Consider the following 14,333-nt stretch of genomic DNA (forward strand, 5'->3'; position numbering starts at 1 on the left):
AGCACCGGCTGTGGGGCCGAAGGGCCGGTGTGAGCGCTGCCAGGAGCTGTGACGAGGCGCTGCCTCCCACGCCCTCTGACGCTGCTGGAATATTACAGCTTGTTCCGTTGTTGGGAAACACTCACACGGGGAGATAGAGAGAGACACAGACAGAGCGAGAGACAGAGACAGATAGAGAGACAGGCACAGAGAGAGAGAGAGAGTGAGACAGACAGAGAGAGAGAGAGAGAGAGACAGACAGACAGGCACAGAGAGACATAGTGAGAGAGAAACAGAAACAAAACGAGGGGAAGAGAAGGAGAAGGGGAAGGGGAGGAAGGAGCCAGCGCCGCCGTCTCGACCCGCACCATGTCCGGCCGCTTGCAGCAGCTGCTCGCCTTCTATGTGTCCGGCTGGCTGGCGCTGGAAGCCTGGCCCTTCAAGGTGGAAAACTGTACCGGTGAGTCTTTCCTCCCTCTCCCACTCCCCCTCCCCCTTCCCTTTCCCCCCTTCCCTTGCCCCCCTTCCCTTTCTCCCCCTCTCTCCCCTCCCTCCCTCTCTCCCCTTCCATCCCCTTCCCTCTCTCTCCCCTTCCCCCTCCCCTTCCCTCTCTCCCCTTCCCTTTCACCCCTCTCCCTCTCTCCCTGCCTCTCCCACTCCCTCACTCCCACTCTCCCGCTGTCCCAGCCCGGCGACGGGTGGTCCGGGGCCGGAGCGGGGCGAAGGGGGACGCCCTTGCCTCTTGGCCGGCAGGCAGGGAGGGAGGGAGGGAGCGCTCGGTGGGGCAGTGGGACGAGAGGCAAGTTGGATGATCTGTTAAACATCGCCAGGGCATTTTATCTTTCTGAATAAAAGCTTCACTGGTTAAAATAAGCGCAGTTGCCGCCAGTAACGTGTTGAATGTACTATCGACCCGGCTCAGTGCAACAGACCCACCCTGCTACTGATATAGGACCCCGGACCCAGCTCCCCCCCCCCCTCCCCCTCTCTCCCCCCCCCCCCCTCCCCCCCCCTCCCCCTCCCCCCCCCCTCCCCCTCTCTCCCTCCCTCCCCCCTCCCCCCCTCTCCCCCTCCCTCCCCCTCCCCCCTCTCCCCTCTCCCCTCTCCCCTCTCCACCACCACCCCCCCCCCCCCCCCCCTAGAACGGAGACGAGGAAATACTTTTTCCGTTGTGAGTCCGTGGAATTCGAAGGGCCAAATGGCCTTCTCCTATTGTCTATGTTTCTATGTACGATCCTGACATCGGGTGCTGCCTGTACGGAGTCTGCACGTTCTTCCCGTGACCGCGTGGGTTTTCTCCGGGTGCTCCGGTTTCCTCCCACACTCCAAAGACAGTCTGTGGAATTTCTCTGCCTCAGAGGGCGGTGGAGGCCGGTTCTCTGGATGCTTTCAAGAGAGAGCTAGATAGGGCTCTTAAAGATAGCCCCTCTCTCCTCTCTCCCCACCCCAATCTCCTTTCCTCTCCTGCAACCCCCACCCTCTCTCTCCTCCCCCCTCTCCCTCCTCCCTGAAGCAGAATATTACAACTTCCTCACTATGGGTCCCACCTGTTGACATCTGCTCTTTGCACCTTTCAGTCATTTCCAATCTGTAGGCAGTGTCAGACTATCTTTAATCGGACTTTACCTTGCACTAAACACTATTTGCATGACTCCACTAGTCAGATCTGAAGAAGGATTTCAACCTGAAATGTCAGCCATTCCTTCTCTCCAGAGATGCTGCCTGACCTGCTGAGTTGCTCCCAACAATGTGTGTCTATCATCAGTTTATTGTCACGTGTACCAAGTGAAAAGATGTTGTTTCGTGCTAACCAGCCCGTGAAATGGCAATGCGTACATGTTTACAATCGAGCCATGGACAGTGTACAGATACACGATGGGAATAATGTTTAGTGCAAGGTAAAGCCAGCAAAGTCTGATCAAGGTTACACAGAAAAGCTGGAGAAACTCAGCGGGTGCAGCAGCATCTATGGAGCGAAGGAAATAGGCAACGTTTCGGGCCGAAACCCTTCTTCAGACCAATTCAAGGGTTTCGGCCCGAAACGTTGCCTATTTCCTTCGCTCCCTAGATGCTGCTGCACCCGCTGAGTTTCTCCAGCTTTTCTGTGTAACCTTCGATTCTCCAGCATCTGCAGTTCCCTCTTAAACAAAGTCTGATCAAGGATAGTCTGGGGGTCACCAATGAGGCAGGCGGGACTGTTCTCATGTATCGGTACATTGTGGACGGTTCGATTGGAATCACATATTGTCTTTTCACTGACACCCAAAACAAAACGCTTTTCACTGTCAACAAATGTCAACTCAATCCTTGGACCAAGCACCAAGGGCTGGAGCAACTTGGCCAGTCGGGGCAGCATCGGCTTTGGTCTGGGACTTTTCTGACACCCCCCCCCCCTCTGCCTCCATCCAACACGTGTTTTTCCTCAAGATTGCAGCATCTAGCCTGTGAGCTAGACGTCAAAGTAGACGTAGACAGCTGGTGAGTGTCTGCTGACAACACCAACATGGGTGGAGTTGTGGACAGTGGGGTGGGCTGTCAGAGGATACAGCTGCAGAAATTGGCGGAGAGACGGCAGATGGAGTTGAACCTGAGCAAGTGTGAGGTGTTGCACTTTGGGAGGGTGAATGGAAGGAAGGTTCTATACAGTTAACAGCAACAATGTAAGTAAGTTTATTAGCCAAGTATATAGACTGGATAGACTCGGCTTGTACTCGCTAAAATTTAGAAGATTGAGGGGGGATCTTATAGAAACTTACAAAATTCTTAAGGGGTTGGACAGGCTAGATGCAGGAAGATTGTTCCCGATGTTGGGGGAAGTCCAGGACAAGGGGTCACAGCTTAAGGATAAGGGGGAAATCCTTTAAAACCGAGATGAGGAGAACTTTTTTCACACAGAGAGTGGTGAATCTCTGGAACTCTCTGCCACAGAGGGTAGTTGAGGCCAGTTCATTGGCTATATTTAAGAGGGAGTTAGATGTGGCCCTTGTGGCTAAAGGGATCAGGGGGTATGGAGAGAAGGCAGGTACAGGTTACTGAGTTGGATGATCAGCCATGATCATATTGAATGGCGGTGCAGGCTCGAAGGGCCGAATGGCCTACTCCTGCACCTATTGTCTATGTTTCTATTCACATACAAGGAATTTGCCTTGGTGCTCCGCCCACAAGTAACAACATGAAATACAGTGACAGTTACGAATGATTCAGAAAACACAAAAACATTAATAATAATAAAACATTAATGATGAAGAGCAGAGGGATCTTGGAGTCTGAGCTGACTGATGGTTGCAGCATTGGTAGACTGGCTGATAAATAGGCATGTGGTATGTTGGCCTTCACTGCTCGGGGCATTCAATACAAGAGTCAAGATGTCATGGTGCAGCTCTCTCAGACTTTGGTCACTTGAAGTGTTGCGTGCAGTTCTGGTCACCTCCATTACAGTAAAGATGTGGATGCCCTGGAGAGAATGGAGGAGAGGTTTACCGGGAAGCTGCCTGGATTAGAGGGTTCAGCAGCTGCTGGGATAGACCTCTGGAATATTTTCTCTGGAATGTCAGAAGTTGAGGGGAGACTTAATAGGTGTAAACATTTATAGACAATAGACAATAGGTGCAGGAGGAGGCCATTCGGCCCCTCGAGCCAGCACCGCCATTCAATGTGATCATGGCTGATTATCCCCAATCAGTATCCTGTACCTGCGTTCTCCCCATATCCCCTGACTCCGCTATTTTTAAGAGCCCTATCTAGCTCTCTCTTCAAAGCATCCAGAGAACCGGCCTCCACCACCCTCTGTGGCAGAGAATTCCACAGATTCACCACTCTCTGTGAGAAAAAGTGTTTCCTCGTCTCCGTTCTAAATGGCTTACCCCTTATTCTTAAACTGTGGTCCCTGGTTCTGGACTCCCCCAACATCAGGAACATGTTTCCTGCCTCTAGCGTGTCCAAACCCATAACAATATTACAGAGAGGTATAGATATGGTTGACAGTCATAACCTTTTTTTCCCAGGATGGAAATATGAAATACTAGCTTTATGATGAGGGACAGGAGTTTAAACATTTTTTAGGGGCAAGTTTTTTAATACCCAGAGGGTGTTGGGTGCTGGAACGCGCTGCCATGGGTGGTGGTGGAGGCAGATATGAGAGTGGTAATTCCCCAAGATTGGCAATTTCCGTCTGGGATGCTTGCGGTTGTCAAGTCCGTGAGCTTGGTGTATGGGAAGAACTCCTGATTTAGACAGATTGTTGGTTGTTTGTGAAAATCAGATGGACTATCTGCAGAAGCTGTACAATCTCGAGCCAGAATCTTCTGGGAATATTCAGCATATTCACAGAATCTGGAGAAACGGGGGCTGATCTGTGGTTCAAGCTGTTGTGAATTCCACTTCCCTTTGTACGGATGTGGCCATGACCCTTCTCTGTTGTCCCCAATGGTTTCAGTTCCACGTTCTGTGCTGCACTGGGGCAGCAGGGGGGGCGCAGCGGTAGACTTGCTGCATTACAGCGCTTACAGTACCAGAGACCTGGGTCTGATCCCGACTACTGGTGCTGTCTGAAGCTCCTCCCCGTGACCTGCGTGGGTTTTCTCCGAGACCTTCAGTTTCCTCCCACACTCCAAAGACGTGCAGGTTTATAGGTGAATTTGCGCGGTATAAATGTAATTAGTGTGCGGTGGTCGCTGGTTGGTGTGGACTTGATGGGCCGAAGGGTCTGTTTTCGCGCTGTATCTCTAAACTAAACATAACTGTGGCAGTCGGTTCTGATCACCCCCATTACAGGAAGCATGTGGAGGCTTTGGAAATGGTACAGAGGTGGTTTACCAGAATGTTGCCTGGATCAGCGGCTATTAGTTACAACGAGAGGCTGCACAGACTTGAACTGATTTCTCTGATTAGAGACGAGACCTGATATAAAATTATCAGCGACATAGATAGGGTAGACAGTCAGAACCTTTTGCCAAGAGCACTCGGGGTGCATAGGTTTAAGGTGATAGGGGAAAGTTTCAAAGAGATGTGTGGGACAAAGTCTCCTGTCAATCTGAGTTCTCCCAGCGTTTTGTGTTGTGCTCCAGTTTCAAACCACTGTTAAGGGCTTGGACACTCTAGAGGCAGGAAACATGTTCCCGATGTTGGGGGGAGTCCAGAACCAGGGGCCACAGTTTAAGAATGAGGAATAAGCCATTTAGAACGGGGACGAGGAAACACTTTTTCATACACAGAGAGTTGTGAGTCTGTGGAATTCTCTGCCTCAGAATGCGGTGGAGGCCGGTTCTCTGGATGCTTTCAAGAGAGAGCTAGATAGGGCTCTTAAAGATAGTGGAGTCAGGGGATATGGGGAGAAGGCAGGAACAGGGTACTGATTGTGGATGATCAGCCATGATCACATTGAATGGCGGTGCTGGCTCGAAGGGCCAAATGGCCTCTACTCCTGCACCTATTGTCTAATGTGTATTGTTCCAGTTTCAAACCACTGGTCCTTGTTGCCGTCATGAGCTGGAGTTGTCTGAATGCCAATCCTTCTGCAGTAGAGCCTCTTTCTCCACCACCACCCCCTGAATCTTCAACACTTCTGTAAAATGTCACCGTGACCTTTCTTGCACAATGGGGAACAAACACAGTCTTTGCTGTTCCTCTGCCCTGCTGCAGGTATAACTCTGCTGTGCTGAGCTCTCAACAGCTCTGCGGTGCCACTGACCCAACATACACTCTCCCCCCCCCCCCCCCCCCCCTGAAGGTTAGGGGTTGGCATGGAAACGGAACAGGCCCTTCGGCCCACTGAGTTCATGTCAACCAGCGATCCACGCACACTAACACGGGCTGGGTTGGAGGGCAAGTCAAAATTCAAGAGAGTTTATTGTCATGTGTCCCAGATAGGACAATGAAATTCTTGCTTTGCTGCAGCACAACAGAATATGTAAACATAATACAGAACAGGACATAATTGTGCAGTGTGTCTATATACCATAGACTATATATATATATATATATATATATATATATACACAATAAATAAACAGATAAAGTACAATAGGCAGTTATTGTTCAGAGATTGTTTGATGGTGTGTTTAATAATAATAATAATAATAATAATAATAATAATTTTATTTATAGAGCACTTTAAAAACAAACATAGCTGCAACAAAGTGCTGTACATCACTAATCATTGACAAAAAAGTTAATACACACCAAAAATAACAATCAAAAGAAATAGTAGGAAAAGACACGTAAAATAAAGAAACATCAAAAACACCACAAACAGAAGCAAAGCCTCAGGCATGGTCAAAAGCCAAACAGGCCTAAGACAGGCAAGGCCATTGTAGTGGGAGACTCCATCGTGAGAGGTACGGACAGGGGTTTCTGCGGCAACAGACGGGATGCGACGATGGTGTGCTGCCTTCCCGGTGCCAGGATCCAGGATGTCACGGACAGAGTGCAGAAAATCCTCAAGGGCGAAGGTGAACATCCGGAAGTGGTAGTGCATGTCGGCACAAACGATGTCGGAAAGAAGGGGATGAATATTCTGCAACGTGACTTTAGAGAGCTCGGAAAAATGTTGAAAAGCAGGACCTCCAGGGTTGTTATCTCCGGTTTGCTTCCAGTTCCCCGTGCTGGCGAGAGCAGGAACAGGGAGATACGGGACCTGAACGTGTGGCTGAGGCCATCTTTGCTCCTATACTCGACTCCTTTTGTTCCCATCTCCCGGGAATGAACCTTGTATTTTCTTTTTTGTTCCTCTTTCCTCGTTGTGTACTATGTTTACATATTCACATATTCTGCTGAGCTGCAGCAAGTAAGAATGTCTTATCCCGCCTGGGACATATGGCAATAAAACACTCTTGACTGTTGAGGATGGGAGTGTTGCCGAACCTGTTCTGAGCTCAGTCTGAATCTGGCCAGCCTGGAACATAGGCCTGATGGCTGTGGGGAAGAAGCTGTTCCTGAACCTGGATGTTCCAGATTTCAGGCTCCTGTACCTTCTTCCCGATGGCAACGGAGAGATGAGTGTGTGGCCAGGATGGTGTGGGTCTTTGATGATGTTGGCAGCCTTTTTGAGGCAGCGACTGCGATAGATCCCTTCGATGGTGGGGAGGTCAGAGCCGGTGATGGACTGGGCAGTGGTCACAACTTTCTGCATTCTTTTCCGCTCCTGGACGTTCAAGTTACCGAACCAAGCCGCGATGCAACCAGTCAGTATGCTCTCTACAGTGCACCTGTAGAAGTTCGGGAGAGTCTTCCTTGACAAGCCGACTCTCCGTAATCTTCTCAGGAAGTAGAGGCTCTGATGTGCCTTCTTTATGATTGCATCAGTGTGCTGGGTGCTTCATCCCACCATCGAGTAACACAGCACAGAAACAGGCTCCTCTACCCACAATGCCCAATCTACACCAGTCCCACTTTGTCCATGTACCTCTAAACCTTTCCCATCCACTTCCCTGCCCAAATGTTGTTATTGTAGCTGCCTTCACACAGAGGGTGGTGGGTGTATGGAACGAGCTGCCACAGGAGGTAGGTGAGGCACCTATGGTAACAACATTGACAAGGCATTTGAACAGATACATGGATAAGAAAGATTGACAATAGACAATAGGTGCAGGTGTAGGCCATTTGGCCCATCGAGCCAGCAGTGCCATTCAATGTGATCAAGGCTGATCATCCCCAATCAGTACCCCGTTCCTGCCTTCTCCCCATATCCCCTGACTCCGCTATCTTTAAGAACCCTATTTAGCTCTCTCTTGAAAGCATCCAGTGAACCGGCCTCCACCGCCCTCTGAGGCAGAGAATTCCACAGACTCACAACTCTCTGTGAGAAAAAGTGTTTCCTCATCTCCATTCTAAATGGCTTACCCCTGATTCATAAACTGTGGTCCTTGGTTCTGGACTGTCCCAAAATCGGGAACATGTTTCCTGCCTCTAGTGTGTCGAAACCCGTAACAATTTTATATGTTTCAATGAGATACCCTCTCATCCTTCTAAACTCCAGAGTGTACAAGCCCAGCCGCTCCATTCTCTCAGCATATGACAGTCCCGCCATCCCGGAAATTAACCTTGTAACCCTACACTGCACTCCCTCAATAGCAAGAATGTCCTTCCTCAAATTAGGGGACCCAAACTGCACACAATACTCCAGGTGTGGTCTCACTAGGGCTCTGTACAACTGCAGAAGGACCTCTTTGCTCCTATACTCGACTCCTCTTGTTCCCATCTCCCGGGAATGAACCTTGTATTTTCTTTTTTGTTCCTCTTTCCTCGTTGTGTACTATGTTTACATATTCACATTTTCTGCTGAGCTGCAGCAAGTAAGAATGTCTTATCCCGCCTGGGACATATGGCAATAAAACACTCTTGACTGTTGAGGATGGGAGTGTTGCCGAACCTGTTCTGAGCTCAGTCTGAATCTGCCCAGCCTCACCGTGGGACAACACAGCTCACAACTCTTTCATCTTTTATCAGAAGCAAGCAACCGCTGGAAATAAAATACCACAAGTATTGTGACATTAAATGTTGACCAGATTAGCAAAGATTGTAAAATGCAGAACACCAACTGTTGCTCACTCACACAGTTAACCCTTTACTGCAACCCAGTCTTGTGCTCGACTCTGTCACTCTTGTTCTTGCCACCCCTGGAATTAGTACTTGCATCTAAGTATTGCTTTCATTTTCAACACCGTCAATTAGTCTATAATTACAGGACGATTCTACCTGCAGTTCCCTATCAACGGGTGCGTGCGAGTGCGAGTGTGTGTGTGTATGTGTGTTAGTGTGTGTGTGTTAGCGCGTGTGTGCGTGTGTGTGTGTTAGTGTGGGTGTTAGCATGTGTGTATGTTAGTGTTTGTGTGTGTGTGTGTGTTAGTGTGTGCGTGTGTGTCTGTCTGTGTGCGTGTGTGTGTGTCTGTGTGTCTGTGTCTGTGTCTGTGTCTGTGCATGTGTGTGTGTGTGCGCGTGCGTGTGTGTGCGCGTGTATGTCTGTGTGTGCGTGTGTTAGCCTGTGTGTGTGCGTGCACGCGTGTGTGTTTGTGTGTGTGTGCATGTCTGTGTGTGTGCGTGCATGTCTGTGTGTGTGTGTGTTAGCCTATGTGTGTGCGTGCACGCGTGTGCATGTGCGTGTATGTGTCTGTCTCTCTCTCTCTCTCATCTGCTCACACCCTGTGTCTCCCTGCCCTACAGTGGAGCTGCCGGCCCCGACCAACCTAACTGTGGAGCTGAGAGGGATCGGCCACGTTACCTGCTCCTGGTCCTGGCTCAAACCACAGCACCTGGAGAATGATACCAGCAGCCTCTACCAATACGACAGTTCATTTCAGTTTGATGGTGGCCACTGGGAGGTAGGTGTCCAACTTGGTCATTGCCCATGTATGTTTTATTTTAAACTGAACAGTCGATGCACTGAATGACTTTAATATCCCTTGTAAAGTTATTTTCCATAAACTGCATCAACCCCACACTCTTCTCCACTGATGCCCTTGTTATTGCCATGAGTAGATTTAGTCCTCAATCCTTTTTTGTCCTTGCCACTTTATCATCCTAATATGGGCAATATCCTCACAAACAATTGGAGTAAATCAGCGGGTCAGGCAGCATCTGTGGAGAACATGGATAGGTGACGTTTCACAGAGTGCTGGAGCAACTCAGCGGGTCAGGCAGCATCTGTGGAGAACATGGATAGGTGCCTTCAGGTCGAGACCCTTCAGACCGTGAGTCGGGGGAAAGGGAAACTAAAGATATAGACAGTGATATCAAGAGATATATAACTCTCTAACTTCAAGAAATCCTTGCAATCCCCCTCAGCGGGTGCAGAAGCATCTATGGAGCAAAGGAAATAAGAAGGGTTTCCGCCCAAAACGTTGCCTATTTCCTTCGCTCCATAGATGCTTCTGCACCCACTGAGTTTCTCCAGCACTTTTGTCTCCCATTCATTTGATCTATACTACCCACAATATCTCTTGTTTCCCTTCCCCCTTGACTCTCAGTCTGAAGAAGGGTCTCGACCTGAAACATCACCCATTCCTTCTCTCCAGAGACGCTGCCTGTCCCGCTGAGTTACTCCAGCATTTTGTGCCTGTCTCAGGGATGGCACCAGTAAATGGGGAATTTTCGCTATACGGAGGCTGGTGGGTGAATGGAAATGGCGCGGAAGTTGAGCTGGGCATTCAAAAGACTCTTGGATAGCAACATGGATAGAATGGTTTAGGGGTATATAGCAAATGGGACTAGTTTACCTGGTTTAGTTTAGTGATACAGTATGGAAACAGGCCCTTCGGCAGGTGTAACAAACCGGCTGAATTATAGACAAATTAAGAAAGTCTGGAAAAACTCAGCAGGTCAGGCAGCATCTGTGGAAAAAATAACAGCTAATGGTTAATGTTTAATGTTATCTGTTCTGATTGGATAGCAAGCAAAGCTTTTCACTCTATCTTGCTACCTGTGACAATAATAAACCCTAAATCTAAGTTCATGTTTCAAATCAATAAACTTTTGTCCTGAAGAAAGATCACTTCATTGGCTTGATGGTCTGCATCCCCGGGTACTTAAGGAAGTGGTTCAAGAAATCGTGGATGCATTGGTGATAATTTTCCAATGTTCTATAGACTCAGGATCAGTTCCTGTGGATTGGAGGATAGCTAATGTTATCCCACTTTTTAAGAAAGGCGGGAGAGAGAAAACGGGGAATTATAGACCAGTTAGCCTGACATCGGTGGTGGGGAAGATGCTGGAGTCAATTATAAAAGATGAGATAGCTGCACATTTGGATAGCAGTAACAGGATCGGTCCGAGTCAGCATGGATTTACGAAGGGGAAATCATGCTTGACTAATCTTCTGGAGTTTTGTGATGATGTAACTAGGATAATGGACAAGGGAGAGCCAGTGGATGTAGTGTACCTGGACTTTCAGAAATCATTTGATAATGTCCCACATAGGAGATTAGTGGGCAAAATTAGGGCACATGGTATTGGGGGTAGAGTGCTGACATGGATAGAGAAGTGGTTGGCAGACAGGAAACAAAGAGTAGGGATTAACTGGTCCCTTTCAGAATGGCAGGCAGTGACTAGTGGGGTACCGCAAGGCTCGGTGCTGGGACCGCAGCTATTTACAACATACATCAATGATTTGGATGAAGGGATTCAAAGTAACATTAGCAAATTTGCAGATGACACAAAGCTGGGTGTCAGTGTGAATTGTGAGGAGGATGCTATGAGAATGCAGGGTGACTTAGACAGGTTGGGGGAGTGGGCAGATGCATGGCAGATGAAGTTTAATGCGGATACATTTGAGGTTACGCACTTTGATAGCAAAAACAGGAAGGCAGATTACTATCTAAATGACGTCAAGTTGGGAAAAGGGGAAGTACAATGGATCTGGGGGTCCTTGTACATCAGTCTATGAAAGTAAGCATGCAGGTACAGTAGGCAGTGAAGAAAGTGAATGGCATGTTGGCCTTTATAACAAGAGGAATCGAATATAGGAGCAAAGAGGTCCTTCTGCAGTTGTACAGAGCCCTAGTGAGACCACAGCTGGAGTATTGTGTGCAGTTTTGGTCCCCTAATTTGAGGAAGGACGTTCTTGCTATTGAGGGAGTGCAGCGTAGGTTTACAAGGTTAATTCCCGGGATGGCGGGACTGTCATATGCTGAGAGACTGGAGCAGCTGGGCTTGTACACTCTGGAGTTTAGAAGGATGAGAGGGAATCTCATTGAAACATATAAGATTGTTAAGGGCTTGGACACGCTAGAGGCAAGAAACATGTTCCCGATGTTGGGGGAGTCCAGAACCAGGGGCCACAGTTTAAGAATAAGGAGTAAGTCATTTAGAACGGAGATGATGAAACACTTTTTCTCTCAGAGAGTGGTGAGTCTGTGGAATTCTCTGCCTCAGAGGGCGGTGGAGGCCGGTTCTCTGGATGCTTTCAAGAGAGAGCTAGATAGGGCTCTTAAAAATAGCAGAGTCAGGGGATATGGGGAGAAGGCAGGAACGGGGTACTGATTGGGGTTGATCAGCCATGATCACATTGAATGGCGGTGCTGGTTTGAAGGGCCGAATGGCCTCTACTCCTGCACCTATTGTGTATTGTCTATTGGCGCAGCGGGTGGAGCTGCTGCTTCACTGCTCAGAGGCCCGGGTTTGATATTGACCTCGGTTCCTGTCTGTGTGCTCCTCCAGGTGTGGCCCCACCTCACCTGCACCTTGTCCTCCAGGTGTGGCCCCACTTCACCTGCACCTTGTCCTCCAGGTGTGGCCAGACCCCACCTGCACCTTGTCCTCCAGGTGTGGCCAGACCTCACCTGCACCTTGTCCTCCAGGTGTGGCCAGACCTCACCTGCACCTTGTCCTCCAGGTGTGGCCAGACCTCACCTGTACCCAGGTGTGCGTTATCTCTGTATGATGTATTTCCGTTACTGTAACCCCCCCCGCATCATCCACCTGTTTTCTGTTGCCTTCAACTAGCAGAGAAAAATAAACTCCCTCCTGTACCGGGAGGAAGGTGTGGACCGTAACCGTCACGTTACCTTTCAAGTGCGAGTGTTTGTGGCAAACAAAACTGGACCTTGCCGATCAAGCAACTGGGTTTCCATTTCAATCCCCTCGGATGAAGGTACGGCCACATTTCTCACTGTTTGAGCACAGACTCCATCTGCACCTCACGCTGCCTCGGCAAGGCCAGCAGCATAGTCGAGCACCAGTCTCACCCCTGAGGCTTTATAAATAAAGGATCTATCTATCTATAAGGCGCTGGTCAGGCCACATTTGGAGTATTGTGAGCCATTTGGGCAACATATCGGAGGAAGGATGTGCCGACTCTGGAGAGGATCCAGAGGAGGTTTACAAGAATGATCCCAGGAATGAGTGGGTTAACATATGATGAGCGTTTGTCGGCACTGGGCCTGTACTCGCTGGAGTTTAGAAGGGTGAGGGGGGGACCTCATTGAAACTTATGAAATAATGAAAGGCCTGGATAGAGTGGATGTGGGGAGGATGTTTCCACTGGTGGGGGAGTCTAGGACCAGAGGCCACAGCCTCAGAATAAAAGGACGCTCTTTTAGGAAGGAGAAGGAATTTATTTAGCCACAGGGCGGTAAATCTGTGGAATTCTTTGTCACAGAAGGCTGTGGAGGACAAGTCATTTATTATTTTTAAACCAGAGATAGATTGATACTTGATTAGTGCGGGTGTCAGGGGTTATGGGGAGAAGGCAGGAGAATGGGGTTGGGAGGGAGAGATAGATCAGCCATGACTGAATGGCGGAGTAGTCTTGGTGCAGCGGTAGAGTTGCTGCCTTACGGCGGCAGAGACCCGGGTTCTATCCCAACTCCGGGTGCTGTCTATACGGAGTTTGCACGTTCTCCCTGTGACCAAGTGCGTTTTCTCCTTGTACTCCAGATTTCACCCATATTCCAAAGGCTTGTAACCATATAACAATTACAGCACGGAAACAGGCCATCTCGGCCCTACAAGACCGTGCCGAACAACTTTTTTTCCCCTTAGTCCCACCTGCCTGCACTCGTACCATAACCCTCCATTCCCTTCTCATCCATATGCCTATCCAATTTATTTTTAAATGATACCAATGAGCCTGCCTCCACCACTTCCACTGGAAGCTCATTCCACACCGCTACCACTCTCTGAGTAAAGAAGTTCCCCCTCATGTTACCCCTAAACTTCTGTCCCTTAATTCTGAAGTCATGTCCTCTTGTTTGAATCTTCCCTATTGCTTCTCAAAGGGAAAAGCTGATCCACATCAACTCTGTCTATCCCTCTCATCATTTTAAAGACCTCTATCAAGTCCCCCCTTAACCTTCTGCGCTCCAGAGAATAAAGCCCTAACTTTTTCAACCTTTCTCTGTAACTTAGTTGTTGAAACCCAGGCAACATTCTAGTAAATCTCCTCTGTACTCTCTCTATTTTGTTGACATCCTTCCTATAATTGGGCGACCAAAATTGTACACCATACTCCAGATTTGGTCTCACCAATGTCTTGTACAATTTTAACATTACATCCCAGTGTAGGCTAATTGGCTTCTGTAAATTGTCCCCAGTGTGTAGGATAGTGCTAGTTTCAAGGTGATTGGTTGTTGGCATGGACTGGGTGGGCCAAAGGGCCTGTATCCATGTGGTATCTATGAGGATCTAATAAACCTATGTTCTCCCTGGAAGAACTAAGACTCAGCAACTGCTGTGAAACAATAAACCACGGACCATCTGGGAGATGGTGTTGAACACGAGAGTTTGCTAAACCTGTCTGTGGGATTGTCGGCTTGTCTTGCTGTTGCTTTGTCACACCAACATTTGTCGGATGTGTATGCTGTGGGCTGGGTTAATGTTCCAGAGAGGGGGAGACGTTGATTGAGTAACAGCCTTGAATTCTG

The 14,333-nt window shown here is 48.8% G+C and overlaps 1 protein-coding gene across 1 annotated transcript in view; it reads left to right on the forward strand.

Annotated features, from left to right (window-relative positions):
* Positions 1-270: 270 nt before the first annotated feature.
* LOC129701976 (interleukin-13 receptor subunit alpha-1-like) overlaps positions 271-14,333 on the forward strand; it is a 30,501-nt gene continuing 16,438 nt past the window's right edge. Inside the window, exons 1-3 of the mRNA XM_055643434.1 lie at positions 271-439; positions 9,139-9,296; positions 12,415-12,562. Coding sequence (XP_055499409.1) covers positions 349-439; positions 9,139-9,296; positions 12,415-12,562 — 397 coding nt within the window. The 5' untranslated portion in view covers positions 271-348. The remainder of the gene's footprint in view (positions 440-9,138; positions 9,297-12,414; positions 12,563-14,333) is intronic.

Source organism: Leucoraja erinacea, chromosome 12, assembly GCF_028641065.1.
Source record: "Leucoraja erinacea ecotype New England chromosome 12, Leri_hhj_1, whole genome shotgun sequence".
Taxonomy (NCBI): Eukaryota; Metazoa; Chordata; class Chondrichthyes; order Rajiformes; family Rajidae; genus Leucoraja; species Leucoraja erinaceus.